This window comes from Notechis scutatus, chromosome 6, assembly GCF_049901735.1.
Source record: "Notechis scutatus isolate UNSWTSFEM ecotype Mainland chromosome 6, rNotScu1.2, whole genome shotgun sequence".
NCBI classification, from domain to species: Eukaryota; Metazoa; Chordata; class Lepidosauria; order Squamata; family Elapidae; genus Notechis; species Notechis scutatus.
Window position 1 is genome coordinate 52,625,570 of NC_142014.1, and position 15,113 is coordinate 52,640,682.

Sequence of the window (15,113 nt, forward strand, 5' to 3'; positions counted from 1 at the left end):
GGTAAAGGGCAGGTGCCTATGGTTTATTAACTAAGCATATGCTACTAACTACTGAGACCTTTTTGAAGTTTTCTCTTCGAAGTTTTCCAGGTAATATCTGATCCAAATCATGCCAAATCAGTTATTTTTTCCAATCCTCAAAATCACAAATCGGATATTCCTCTTAAAATAAGACTGCAATGTTTGTGGAAACATTTTTTACTGTGTTCTCACACAGGTACCTAAAATCAGTTTTTAAAAATTGCACCCAAACGAAATATTAATCTCAAAATAGATATGTCCAAATGTACCTCCGCTTTCGTTTCCGGATTTTTCCCAGATACTGCTTCAAAATAAACTTCCTAATGACCTCTGGAATGTCATTTCCATAGATTTAATTCATAATAAAATTCACAGATCATTGGTGGAGTTAACTGATGAGTGATTGGAGAACTGATGGGTGATTTTTCTTATATGTATCCATTTATTCATAACTATTTTTTTACTTATACCTATTGTAAGCAATTGACAAAAATAAAAATAAAAAATGAAAAGGGTAATAGTGAAGTTCAAAAACAATGAAAAAATAAACCTTGTAAGTAGGGAAGGAGATGAGATGTGTATTTGAGGCAGAGCTAAAAAAATGAGAAGAGATAAGGAACTGGCTTTTCCTCTGAAATTTCTGGTGTTGTGTTAAGACTCATTTGAAATGTGTCATTGCTTTGCTGCAACATTTGTGGCAGGCTACTCCCTATATCAGGGATATCAAACTTGATTTCATTGAGGGCTGCATCAGGGTTCTGTTTGACCTCTTGGCAGGGGCATGGCCAGCTCAACATCACTCATTGAGGCTCTGTTTTGGGCCATGACAGCCTTCTGCAGCCCTCTGCCAGTAAAAATGGAGCCCAGGCAGGCCACGAACTCCATTTTCACTGGCAGAGTGCTGCAGGAGGCCATCGTAGCCAAAACCAGCTTGGGAGGCCTACATGTGGCCCTCCCAAGTTCTGTTTTGGCTGGCAGAGGCACCTTTGCTGTTTCCAGGGCGAGGCCAACAGGCCAGATCTAAGGACCCTGTGGGCCAGATCTGACCATGGGCCTTGAATTTGACACCTCTGCTCTATATGCTAGAACCAAAAATGGGGCTGCACAAATGCATTCAGGATCAGGGGAAAATCTGAAGTGTATTTGTTCATTAAAAAGTTTATAACTTCTGTTTCTGTTACCAGAAATAAAATCCTAAACTGAGCATATGCCCAAGGAATACTTTTGTTTTTCAGTTTTTGATCTGCTTTTCTTGAGCTGTTTTAAATTTAGTTAATCCCAGAATTCAAATGAAATACAAAAATAGCTAAATTAAGTGTTAAAGTTTGCTTATCCATATAATACTGATATCTATTATTACTAGCAAAAAAAATACTAAACCAATTTGTAAGATTTCCAGTATTTCTCATCTGGTAATTCTTTGTTCCCCTTAATACAGTTACATTTTCATAAGATACAGAAAGAGGAAATAAATTGCTCAAGACCAGAAAGGGGAAAAACATCCAGTAGGTGGACAAACCAGTATCTATGTTTTTGATTAAGAAAAAAGCAATTCCCTGTTTGTTTAAAAGGTCAGACCTAATTTTATTTGTTGAAGTAGGGCAACCTGTTACCTTAGTTATTTTGAAACAAACTCAACTGATGATGTAACCAAATGTATTTATCAGTTTGTTGTATTATATATGTTGCTGAATGGTTTTGATTATATTTCTATAGCTTTTAAAACAAATTTTGTTTGGGGTATATGAGAGTATATTACATATGTTTGGAAGTATTTTTTTTAAATACTTGGCACTTGTGATCAAGTAGATTCTTAAAAGAAAAAAATGAATTAAAGAAGTCACAGGTATGCATTGAATATCTTATTAGGGGAGGTTTTCTAAAAAACAAATCCTAATACAAGTTGTCTGCAGTGTTCAGATTTTTTTTAAAAAAATGTACAATATGTGTGCTAGAATAAAATATTAAAAGAGTCTAACAAATTCAATTTGTTTTATCATTTGTTCTCCCAAAAAGAATCTACAAAAGCACATCAGTAATGTAAATGAAATTTATTTACACTAACCACAAACACATTTTTAAAAAACAGTAAGAAAGTGCATCTATGCACTTTGGGTGTATATGTGGGTGAGTGGGATAGTGAGTAGCCAGTATAAAAGATTCCTCAATGTTCACCCACTCATTGCCCTTTCTTTTAAATAAAAATAAAATGATTGAAAATTCTTTTTTTACCTCTTATTGAAGAGATAGTAAATGTATATGAAACAGTTCGTTTTGGATTTCAGCAAAAGATATAAAGACACATGGACTGATTTAGCTTGGTATTAACAGAAAAGTTAAATAGCCTTAACTTGTATCCTACTTAAAGAACTTATCTTAATATTAGTTAATTTGAAACTTCCTGCTTTGAATTTTGTATGTGCTGTTACTGTCCATGTACTTCTACACTACAGCTGAGTTCTTGGTGCTTTCTGAACTTGGTTGTTTTCTTACAGGTGCTTCATTATCCGACAAAGTAATATCATTGCTAGTGAGTGTGAAGTTTGTTTCCTGTTTATATATATAATAGCTTACTCTGCCAATGTTAGTGAAGGTTTGGTTTTCTTCTTTGGTAGTTCCTAGATTTGAATTTTTCCTTTGAATCAAGGAATAACCAAATAAAAAACACTATATTCATGATAAATTTGAAACAGGATTCCAAAGTCTAGTTCCACATTAGCCTCTATTATGTTTTGCTTCCAACTACTTCTGACTATAAAAGAGCTGGGGTGCAGAGTTAAGTGCGTTCCTATAAGCGGTCCAAGTCCAGCCCCTCCTGAATTCTATTGACCTTTATCTGGTGCAAATTTAGTGTTAAACTTTGACTGGATTCTTTTGTGTATGCTTGAATAATTATTCTGCAATATAAGGTGGTCCTGATTCTTTGTACCTGACATATACATAGACATAAGGAAAGTGTCACCAAAATTATGCATTAGCCTCATAATGTGAAATCACTAAAGCTTGATTAAGCAATTTGTTCCAGGCCAAATATTACCTATTAGGACAATAGGATAGGAATCCTCTGGTAGTTAGAAAGTTGCAAATCTGTATGTCAGGCCCACTGTGACATCAAGCCCTCCCTTTACTCCCTTCAGTTTTCAAACTAGACAAATTCATTGGCATTTTTGTTTACGCAGGTAATTTTTCCACTCCAAGAGGGGAAGTATTCAGATCTCATGTTTGAATAAAATATTTTTATTTGACTTTATTTCTACAAACAGTGTGGTCCATTTCTAGAATAATGCATAATTCATATTAGTTTGTGAAGTAATTGCATTCTGTTACGGAGAAATAGAAACTCAGCCCCAGCCACTGTTGTTCTTTTGCTTAACGCATGGTGCAAGGAGTTCATTTTATGTAGCAGCTAATAACACGCATACATAGCTAACACTGAGTGTCAACAATGAATACAGAGCAAGTTTGTAAAAATATTACCATTAAAAAAAGAGTAATGCCGGATGAACGATTTGAACTGATATGAAAAGCCTTGGGAATAAAAATCAGAAATGGAGGACAGAAAGTACAGTAATTGAATTTTAACAGCACACTGCAGTAGTTTTGTTTATCAAGTCCTTTTCTCTACCATACCTATCATTCTAATAACGGGTAGCAAAACAGAACCATCTTGTTTTCTATAACCTATCTCATATAGTACATCTGGGAAAACTCAAGCAATTTCCAGAATAATTATTTGATTTACAGTATATATACCTACCTATACTTGTTTAATTCTACTATAGTACAGAAAGCGTGTTATATGCAAATTGCTGCTTGTGGGAGGTACTAAGTTCCTTATTTCTATTTTGGGTAAGATGATTTTATGTCCTAACACTGCTACTTGCATACAATTCTGTCATGTCAAGGATTATTTCCTACAGTAGACACATGGATGATTTGGGAAGCTAAAGGAAAATTTTGGGTTGCAATTTGATATATGGGGTATCATACTTTTGTGCAATAAATGTTTTTTTATTAGAACTACTTTTTTAAAATGCAAAATATTCTAATTACATGTAGTTCTTGACTAATGACAATTTGATCCCAAAATTTGTTGCTGAGACATTTAAGTGAGTTTTTCCCAATTTTACAAACTTCCTTGCCACAGATGTTAAGTGAATCATTGGAGTTAAGTGAATCTGGCTTCCACACTGACTTTGTCAGGTCACAAAAAGTGATAACACGACCCTGGGACACTGCAGCAGTCATAAATATGAATCAATTGATAAGTGTTTGAATTTTGATCATGTGCACATGGGGATGCTGCAATGGCCGTGTGAAAAATAGTTATGTCACTTTTAATAACTTCAAATGGGCACTAAACAAATGGTTGTAAGTCAAGGACTACTATACAGAGATGCAATTCTATGCTTAGTTCTAGACATAGCATTATAAAGGTTGAAGTTCACTTTGAAAACATTCTTTGTACCATTAAGTGTTACAAATGAAGGTGATTACACAATTATCTGATTGTATTTTCTCTTCATAAAGATAATTAGAAAAACATATCCAGGATACATTAAAAAAGAGCCACATGGTTGTGGAGGATTTTATTTCACAACTTTTATACAGTTACAGACCATTAGAATTCTCTCTTCCAACCCTTATACATTTCAGCCTGGGCAAATGTCCCAAGTATCATCAAACCTGGGAGGTCAACAGTGCCAAATGAAGACAATTTTATTATTCAGCTAGCTAGTCATAATTGCAGTTCCTACTGATTGGTTTGACACCTATATTTCAGGAGGGGAAGACTTGGGTTCTTGGCTTGAGACCATCAGCTGCTGTCATTGGCTTCCCACTTCCCAATGGCCATGTGTTGTACTTCACACTACTGCAGATGTCTCCAAACTTGCCAACTTTTAAGATTTCAACTCCAATTCCACAAGTCTTAAAAGTTGGCAAGTTTGGGGACCCCTTTACTACTGAATCAATATGTTCTGATTGTTTTACAGACTTTGAGCTAAAAACTAAACCTGCCACTAGGAAGTTGTCACATACCATTTAAGTGAATACTTGTAAGTTAAAAATGCTAAGTTTTCAAATTGAATTTTCCAGGGAAATTCTTACAGCTGCCTAACACAAACACAAGTATGCAAAGCATATAACCCTCAACATATTTCAGCTTGGATTTTGCACTGATGGCAGTGGCAATTTGTTGTGTTATCAGCCTTATCATGAAATTGACTTAAATCCTTTTTACATCTTTCAAAGAAAAAAACCCAATTCATCATTGCTTTTGTAGGAAATAACAGTTAAAAGACATGAAAGTGAAAAAAATCAAAATGGCATCTTACTGTCACAGGGGTAGTTGCTTAAAGCTACATACAGTATATATATTCAACCTTATAACAAAAATATTTTTGTGATTTTTAAAATAGTTGGAATGCAAGCGATACTGGATTCTTCTAATTCTTGCCTCAGATATGATTTCCTTCCCTGTTCTAAACTAACAGCAGGCTAAGAGACAAAAGGAAAAAGGGAGCAAAGGTGATGAACAATGGGCTTCATAGCAAAGTCTAACCGTATAGTATCTGTATAGGTGTTCATCAACACATGTAGGAAGGTTGAGACGGGAGAGGAATGTATTCTGGAAAGTATATTATTCAGTAAAAAACAAATATTTCCCAGTTACAGATTGCCAGGCACTCAACAGATGTCTTTGGCCATAACACTGAAATTTAGATTAGGCTAATACTGATTCCATTGCCACAATATATGCTGTCTGTAAAAGACAATCTGATCTCAAAATAAATGAAATATGTTGCACTCTCCATAAAGAATTGGGAGCCTACACATTCCAACTAAATTTAAGATTATCTTAATAACATAAGCACTAGGTTTATATTTTGACAGTGATCTGAAAGCAGCATTTTGGGCCTTGTACAAACCTAGCTCTGTGCTATTCATTAAATTCATTTTTTTCAGGCTTCCAAAATATGCCACTGCTTTTTGGATTCCATTCATTAAAGTTAACACAACTCTTTAAGTAGCACCCTGAAAAAAACTGGATACTTTAATGAGTATCAAGGATTCTGTGCAAACAAGGACCAAACCCCTTCTTTCAAATCAGTTCTGAAGCATATGTAGCCTTAGTAAGCACCACTTTCAACAGAAAGAATATGGAAGATTTATGTTCAATTCCCAAGACCTGCAAATTATCTTATTATCCACTCTGCCCTTTAATGTTGAGGGTGGATATTTGGAACAAGGCAACCCTCAGAATTATGTATGTATTGTAGTAATACTTGTTATGCAGGTTTGACAGTTTCATCTCTTAAGAGTACCTCCTCATTTTTTTTCCCTGGGAGAAGATGGAAGAAGTACCAGATGATAGCAGCATTAATAAACCATATATTCCCAAGAGATTACACATTCGCCATGCCATGCTTGTATCTGCAAAGCAAGAGATACAGCTATTGCAGCTCTTCCCTAAATGTTGTATCGTTTCAAAGAATAAGTGAAGATTAAGAAGAGGGTTATTAAATTATGAATGGAAGACCACATAGGAGAAAATGTACTAATAGTTTCTTGAATACAATTGGATCAAACTGGTTAAATATATATTATGCCACCTCCCTTAAATATAAACAGCATAATATATATTTTCCACTTAAAGCTATTTTGCTTTCTTCCAGTAGTGTCATTTCTTCTAAATGCCTGTGCCCAAGAGTTTATAGACAAAACCTTCAGGAAGTATACATCAGTATCCATACGTTCGCCAGCTAGCCAATAATTTGAAGCTCAAGCACTAATGATATGCCATATTCAGAATTGAAGAGGGCAAAGGTGCTTCAAATTCAGAATGGGCATCTCTTGACTATTAATATCAATATAGCAAATGAAGTTATGTCAACCAAAGCATATTTGCCCTCTTCAGTTTTGCATACAGTCACCTCTTAACTACTCTTTGTTATGATTTTAAGGCACAACATTTTTAGAAGAAAAATGTTTAAATGTTTAAACATTCAATGTTTAAATGTTCAAGAATCTTTTTTTGCTCTGTGCCTTAGTGATATTTCCTAATTTCTCAAACAATTAACACATGGACAAATAATTTCAAAAGCAGTGAATATGAAAATTTCTCGTCTTACATTCTTCTGCATCAGTTAGCAATCTGCTACCAGTTTTTCAAACAAGAGTGTATTGAGGACTTCGTATGTATGCATGTGCTTGTGCAGTGAAGGACTTCAATCTGACAAAGCAGCAAGTTTTAGACTATATGCACTCGGTTTTCAAAATATGGGGTTACCATCACTCTGAGTGTCACATAAATTTAAGCAGCATGCTATTTTTTTTAAAAAAAACTCTAGACAATATAAATACAGTCAATGTACAGAATTCACAAATATATATCCTGCTATGAATATTTTTCTTGAAGATTTTCTGTCAAGCACTTTGAGAATAAAAAGGGGAAAATAGTCACCAATCAATAGGAACAAACCTTATTATACTTTGGGGGGTTCTTAAAATTGTTAGTGGCAATTCTACACTTTTGAAATAGGAGGTAAGAATTTTCACGGCAGCAAAGTATAATGTATTACAGGAAATAGAGCATATGTTGGGACTCCCAGCAGCAGGTACATCAACAAGGAACTGAAGGAAGAAGCAACTTTGAAGATCTGCTCAATTTGCTATAAAACATTATAGCAACTTTGAAGATCTGCTCAATTTGCTATAATGTTTTATGGCAAATTGAGCAGATCTTCAAAGTTGCTATAATGTTTTATAGCAAATTGAGCAGATCTTCAAAGTTGCTTCTTCCTCCAGTTCCCTGAGTGTAGTGGAACTAGACCAGTAGCACCAAATCTAAAGCCCACCCACTCCTATTTAATATCAATAAAATACAGAGGCAGACTTGCAAAATAACCAGGACAAGATGTGCATAAGTCACTCAGAAGACAAACTGTCATGGCAAGTAAGTTCCAACACTAACTCACACTTAAGGCAGCGGTTACATTTGCAGCAGTAGTTCTGGTTCTGAAAGTGAACAGTACAGTGTATAGCCTAATTCATCTACTTCCTCAGTAGTAAGCTCTGAAAACAAGTTCACCTTGGGATTTAAAGCACTCGGAAGAATTCCTTCTTCCAAATAGCCAATTAGTTTTCTCAATGCCTGAAGAAAACGGTCAGCTATTGCATCTTGTGACCAATCAGTTTCTTCTTGGGTCAGGTGTAATATTACATTGGTAAGCTGGCTGGCAGAAAGACGATGCAGAACTGGGTTCAGTTTACATATGGCCTTGAGGATCTTAAGGCACAAAGAACGGCAACCAGAATCGTCTTGGTCCAAGGCCCGCAAGCGAGCTGTCTCTGCTGGCCGAAGGCTGAGTCGCCATAGATTATCATATTGGGCCAGGCGGTGTGGCTTGGCTACCAATACAGAATCACCTAGTGTCACAGATGGTAAAAAGTCTATTAGGAGGTGCAGATCCCGTTCATACTGGACCTCCAAAGTCAGAGATTCTAAGGGTGCGACTGGACGGATCACATAATCTAGGAGGGATCCAATTGCTGGCCAATTGATGGAGCCAGATACTACTTTCTCAAAGGTACAACATACAGATTTGGGGGAAAGATAACCTCCCACTACACAGCGGTCCCAATAACTGCTACCACGAGGAAAATACTCTGGGTTTTCCCGACGTACTAGGCAGAAGCCAGGGATGTTCATAATGGTTTCTTCACCTGGAATGCATGACCATAGATTCTGTTCTAGCACAAGAGGAACAATAAGTTGAACGTGATCAGCTGTCACAACCTAGCAGCAAAGAGAAATAAAAGCAAGCATTAAACATCTGAGGACTAGTCCTATCACCTATCAGCTAGCTTACTTGCCTCCCTCCAAATGATTGCATTTGAATCCTCATAATTGAAGGATATGATCCAACTAACATGGCCACCAAGTTGAGAAAAGCTAGGCCAGAAGGAAGGCTATGAATACTAAGAACACTTCAGTTGCATTATCAGTGATGTTCAATACAGTATCCTCTTTAGATATACTGAAGTCATAGAGGTAGCTACAGCAAACTTAAAAGATAAATAAGTATTATTTTGAATGACAATAGAAAAGTAGAACACATGGACACCATATGCTAGGTAAAAATAATATGCTATACTGTGAATTAAAACAATTTGAAAATATCTTGTTAAACAGATGTAGAAAAGATACAGAATACAAAAATGTGGATACTGGCCCAAAAAGGAATCTTTTTTTTTTTTTACACAAGATCAGATTAGACGCACACAAAAATCAAGAGATAACCCTAAGAATATGGTAATGGGATAAAGTATCTCTACCAACATTATTCTTGCTGAAGAACATTTAAAGCTTTTCACCCATTCAATTTACCTGTAAGTCATCACAGAGGCTACCACTCAGATACATCTCACGCAGAGGCATGTCTGGCAATTTGGTACGGAGGAAACTGCGTAATTCAGCACAGATATCCACAGCAGCTTGCTTAGCTTTGATCTGTTCTTCTACAGAGATAGCCACCTTTCTCCGATAATAAGTAAATAGTTTTTCTTGCAAGGACATCCGAAGGCGGGATTTCTTCAATTCCACCTGGCTTCTCTTAGCAGGTGATTTATGCTTCATAGGTTTGACTGAATCTGTTCAGGTAATTCAACAGAGAAAATCTCAAGAAAAACCAAATATTTTATTGCAAATTGCTTGTATAAATTTCCTGCACTGAAATTATTCTGTTCTGAATGTGTATTTTTTAACAAACAAAATAGCCTTAGCGTAAGATTTAAGAGAGAAAGAAAATTCATGGGACAATCCAGAAGTGAATATCTTTTGTTATTAAAAAAAAATTAAATGAGACAAACAACAAAGCCATTGTAATACATTAAATATAGCATAAAGTCAGTTCAATGTGTATATTCTTTCTTTGGACTATTTCTCACCTATTTCAAAATCTGAAGCATCTGTGGGCAGGGTCTGCAGAGAACGGCTAAAATTTGTCTTCATGTCTTGGTTCAGTAATCGTGATGATGACCCAAGCCAGCTTGGTTCCTCCCAGCTTCTTTTTCCTGACTGGCTTAAATGGGTGGGGCTGGCTGGAGCACTGATTGCTCTGTCATACATCTGCAGAGAGTGAAAGTAGAATATTGACTATATGACCTAATGAGACTTAATTTCTCTATTCCCTACTGCATTTTTTCCAACCTCAATAAATCTTCATATTCCTTTACCAACTATATTATTTCTTTCTTTTAATCTTGTATTTTGTGTTTTAAATGTTATGTCATATAGTATGTCTTATTTTAATTGTGATGCATCTGACACAAATAAACATTTCTTACCCGTTTGACAGCCAAGGTAGCAATCCCCAGCATAGCCGCACCTCCCACTCCCAGTACAAGTCGAGCATTGGACAACACAAAATCAATAGCCGTGCCAATCCCGTTGTCATCCTTCTTTCCTTTGCGCTCTCCAGAGCCTGCCATTGCTCCTACATGGGGGAGGGGGGGAAACAGCATACTGTTCAAAATACTGTTCAGTTTGCCATTCAGTGCTTAGTTGGTTTTAATTCCATGGACTTTTACTAAATATTAAATATTTGAAGCTAAGTTTATTTTAAATGTATCACCTTAAACATGTTTTGTAATTTCAATTATAATCACAGTACTAGTTAACACAATATAAATCATTAACTAAAATCACAAACTTTAATCAATACTAAAAATATCACTTTCCATAAAATTAAAATGCAGACTCTATGTAGAAAAATGTAGAAAAGGCCAAATTGGGGTGTGTGGTACAAATGCATGTTGTATAAGATTATAGTCCAAAAATGGTCTCCAATTAGAACTGAATTCTATATTAAGTTTACTTTTTAAATATGAAATTATTCTAGACATTAAAGCAATTTCCTCAATTTAGTTAGTCATTCTTCCAAAGAAGGAATCAAAGAAGGAAGCATATAAGATCACTGCAGTCATTAATATATTCAAAGCTTGTTCAATATAACCTGGGACCTTCCAATAACATTCAGCCAAAACCACCACCTTTGGAAAATAGTAGGCTGGGTAAGGTTGACTTGAAGTGAGATTTGTTTAAGACCAAGCACTAAAATTCACATTAGTTAATATTTGACATGTAAATAAGACCCTCTTTTACATTAATAAGCTTAAAGCTATTATGAATAGAATTCCCGAGCAGCAGAGACTAATTATTATTTTTTTAAAAAGGATTTCATGGTGAAAGGGAACTTCTGAAAAAGAAGTGGCTAAACATAATTGCAAACAATGTCAAGGAGGAAAAAAATGTAGATGGAAAAGTTATACTTGCACAAAAAGGTTTATGAAGATCTGAGAGAGAAAAAACAATTCATTTAGGAGTTAGAGATGAAATACCAAAAAAAAATGCATGCAGGTAGACTAGAACTGTAAAATTATGAACTGATATTTCAATGGATGCCCCTTAGGCAAACTAATTTCCAGAATTTAAGGGGAGTCAAAGTAAGAGTTGCCAGTACAAGAATAAAATTTAGATATAAATTTATCCATCCTCTGTAGTGTAAACATTAATTTTGTAATTATTAGCATATATAGTACATTCTTCATAATGCCAATTTCAAACATGCTAGGATTGTTTTATTACTATAAATAAAAATTAACTTCTAATTACTCAGACTACTACTCAGTATTCTAATTACTCAGGTTAGCTTTTTATCTGTACAAATAATAATTAAAATAACAAAATACATCCTCTATATATTTTACCTGAGGCTTAATGCATCTGCAAAAAGGGAGAAATGCTCCCAGGGATATATGTGGGATACTTTGGAGAGGTTGTTTTTTACAGATTTGCAGCAGACTTCTGATACTGACCATCCAGTTCAAATTACTAAATAATTTAAAGAAAATAAAAGGAAAGAAATATATGACAAGAAATTTTTTTTCCTAAATAAGCCCTCCAAGTTTGCTGTGCAAAAAAGCCTGGCCCTTTTTAAGATGTCGCTCTTTATCTTCTGGGGACGTAAAATGCTGGTTCTTGCGAAATTCTTTCCGGATCGAGCTGAGATAGAAATCACGATCAGTATAGCGCAAGCCACGTCCCTGCCGCAACAGTGCACGATAAAGGTTTAGCACAGCGTCACGGCTCCACGTTGCCATGGAGGACGAGTTGAAGAACAGTGAACTAAAGACACACAAACAGAGAAAATGAAGTAATTCCTTTTTCTTTTTTTTTTGAGAATTTATATTTCAGTTATTTCATTAATTCTAAAAGAATCAGTAAAAAAAATCTAGTTGTAAAAAGAAATCCAGTAATTCATAGCACAAATACAGTAACTAATTAAAATATGTGGTCATTACAAAATATTACCTTCATGTATATAATACAGACATTAATTTTCTACATGATCAACAGAACAATCTGCAATGCTTTCATTTCAAACCCACACGGATCTTTCATTCACCAGTTTATCTTTTACCTATTTACCACTTTACCAAGTGAGGTGTTTCAAGTCTTTATATGCTTCCCAATTCCTTCCTCAGATATCATGCCTCAAGCTTGTGATGTTTTATTTTATTATTCAACATTTTGGAATCTGGGCAATCTTTTGTTCAACTGACTTGCTCTCCAAAGGTTATGCGGAGTAATTTAGCAATCATAGAGGAAGGGCCATCCTCAATTAGAGGAGTATCTAGGCTCGACTTAAACCTCCCACAACGGTAAGGAAATAGATGCCTCTTTATTAAAATATACGGACACGTTTTCCACAAAGTTGGTTATGAACTCCTCACGCGAGACCCCAAACGTGAATAATATGACTAAGCAGCCTGTAGTAGAGATCTGTATCTCCTTCCACAGCAGGAGGAGGGAGGGCAGTCGGGGGAAAAAGAGGGACAGGTGCCTCTAACGAAGCTGAAAGGCCATCCGGAGAATCTAGAAAGAGAGGAAACATTTCCTCCTTCTTCAATACCCTCCTACTACTCCGAGCTGGGTCTCACGCACGGGGAAACCTAGGAAGGGCCGTGGACGGCGAGTGGACGGATTTTGGAGGCGCTGGGACTCACCCGTGAGAGGGCGGGAAATCCGTCAAATCGGCGGCGGCAATAAAAGAAACGGACTCGGTTTTCGATGCCTTGGAGGAAATCCGCCGCGGTTCAGAGCTCTCAACCCCGCCTCTTCCTGTAACCGGCACAGATCCCAGGGTCAAACAACAATATGGCCACTTTGCTTCCGGGGCATGGGTCTTTTACCATGGAAATCTTCCTTTCCGAAGGGAGGGAACGGTTCCGCAAAAAGTCTCAGCGGCTACTCCATCAATGTGCGAGAAGTGGAGGCAGCATGTGGGTGGTGCGCAATGGGGGAAGGGGCGGTGGGGGGGAGAGGAATGCCTCAGACTTCAGGAGAAATGTCAGTTTCAGATGACCGGGTCAAGGAGGCAAGAACTCGGGGGCGAAGGCTTGCGTTTTTCTTTCTTTGCTGCCGTCTAGCGGTCGTCCGGATAGTTAGAATTTCACTCAACTAAAAAGTACAGCCGCCCGCGTTCCCAGCTCAGATCAGGGTTTTCGCCCTTACAAAGTTGTCTTTCCATCGCCTTTTTAGAATTCCCATTTCTGAACACCCCAAACAAGGACATTACTCAAATAATAGCAAGGATTTTCCTCTTTGCTGCCATGGCTTGGGTCGCCAAGAGTTTTCCAAGTCAAATAACTTTCCGAGGTTTACTGTTGATTCATCCGGTTTAATGTTTGTTGTCACAGAGGACAAATATAGATCTTATGGACTTCAGCTGCAGGGGAATAAAAACAAGTTGAACATTACGAGGAATTTCTTAGGAACAATTCTATTGATTTATAACGAGCCAATTATCTGCTTTAGTAGGCTCCGTATATAAAAAATACTGTAGATCTGGATTTATTGTATCAGCTAAAAGTGGATTCAATAGCCAGTTCTCAAATATTTTGGTCTCCAGTCACCTTTACATTGTTAAAAACATTTGAGGACTTTGGCTTCTGTGGGATATGGCTGTCGATATTTTATTTAATAATTCAAAACTGAGACATTTTGGAACATTAGTCTTCACTGATCCCTTGAAAGGGTCTCAGGGGTCCCCAGCCTACTGGTACATTTTGAGAACCATTGGTTTATGGGATTCTTTTCTAATTCTGAGGCTTGATTTGAATGAAACTCTTGTCAATTGCATTTTAGCTATGTAAGTTCAACCTCTGTCATTCTTATGGGTCAGAATGTCCTGTGAATTCAAATAGGATTTAAAATTCAGCCAGGGTATCTTTTTCTGTTTAGAACTTTTTACTACTGATTTCAGAAATGTGATGTTGACTGAATTTAAGTTAAGCTGAGAAACAAAGCTTTCTTTTTCTTCATAATTTAAGCAGTATTCAAATATATTCTGAATCCAACTTGTCTGGGAGTAACTCCTTTGAATTCACTGGCTATAGGACTGAATTGTCAGCCACATGCCTAATACCTGCAATCTGACATAACTATACCCACACTATGAAGTGTAAATGTTAACAGGAAATTCATTAGGGTGTTCAGTATTAGTAATACATATTCAACCTTTGAGAAAACTACTTAGCATAAAAAGTCAACAAGGAAATCTTATTTCTTTTTATAATAATCATCAATAATAAGTTGCATATTGGTAGAGTATATGCATAGGAATTAGAAGAAATAATGTTTCTAGATCAAAAATTTGTGTTGGAATGAAATTCAAGTTTGCTTTGAGCAACCAACCTTGAGATCATGGAGACAAAACAACATGACAGAAAGTCAGCAGGAGGATTTTTGAGGTACACACAAAGCTCTTCTTTTGCTGGTGAAGCTTGCTTGAATCAAATCAACAGCGCCACCTTTTGGATGATTTATAGACAGAGAACATAAACATGCAGTGGAAGGAGGCATGTACACCTCTTGCTTTTTGGTGCAGAAACAGTTTCAAAACTCTAAAATGAATTCATTAGTAAAAGACAAAGAATAAGGTAGTGTCTTATAAATGTCTGCTGGGTTAAGAGTACTCAAAAATATGGAAGATGAATGCTCTTGCACTGTTTTAGCTGGTCTTAAA

General features: G+C 36.2%; 2 protein-coding genes across 2 annotated transcripts; both read right to left on the minus strand.

The window, feature by feature from the left end:
- Positions 1-4,575: 4,575 nt before the first annotated feature.
- On the minus strand, positions 4,576-11,928 carry MIEF1 (mitochondrial elongation factor 1). The gene is made up of 5 exons (XM_026694852.2): positions 11,794-11,928; positions 10,372-10,520; positions 9,973-10,153; positions 9,413-9,675; positions 4,576-8,821 (listed from the first exon to the last, which is right to left on the minus strand). Exons 2-5 carry the CDS (start codon positions 10,513-10,515, stop codon positions 8,015-8,017), a joined length of 1,395 nt encoding a protein of 464 aa, XP_026550637.1. The 5' UTR covers positions 10,516-10,520; positions 11,794-11,928; the 3' UTR covers positions 4,576-8,014.
- Positions 11,929-11,973: 45 nt separating this feature from the next.
- On the minus strand, positions 11,974-13,222 carry MIURF (mitochondrial elongation factor 1 upstream open reading frame). Its single transcript, XM_087968296.1, has 2 exons — positions 13,093-13,222; positions 11,974-12,211 (listed from the first exon to the last, which is right to left on the minus strand). The coding sequence occupies exon 2, from the start codon at positions 12,184-12,186 to the stop codon at positions 11,974-11,976; it is 213 nt and encodes a 70-aa protein (XP_087824422.1). The 5' UTR covers positions 12,187-12,211; positions 13,093-13,222.
- Positions 13,223-15,113: the final 1,891 nt, after the last annotated feature.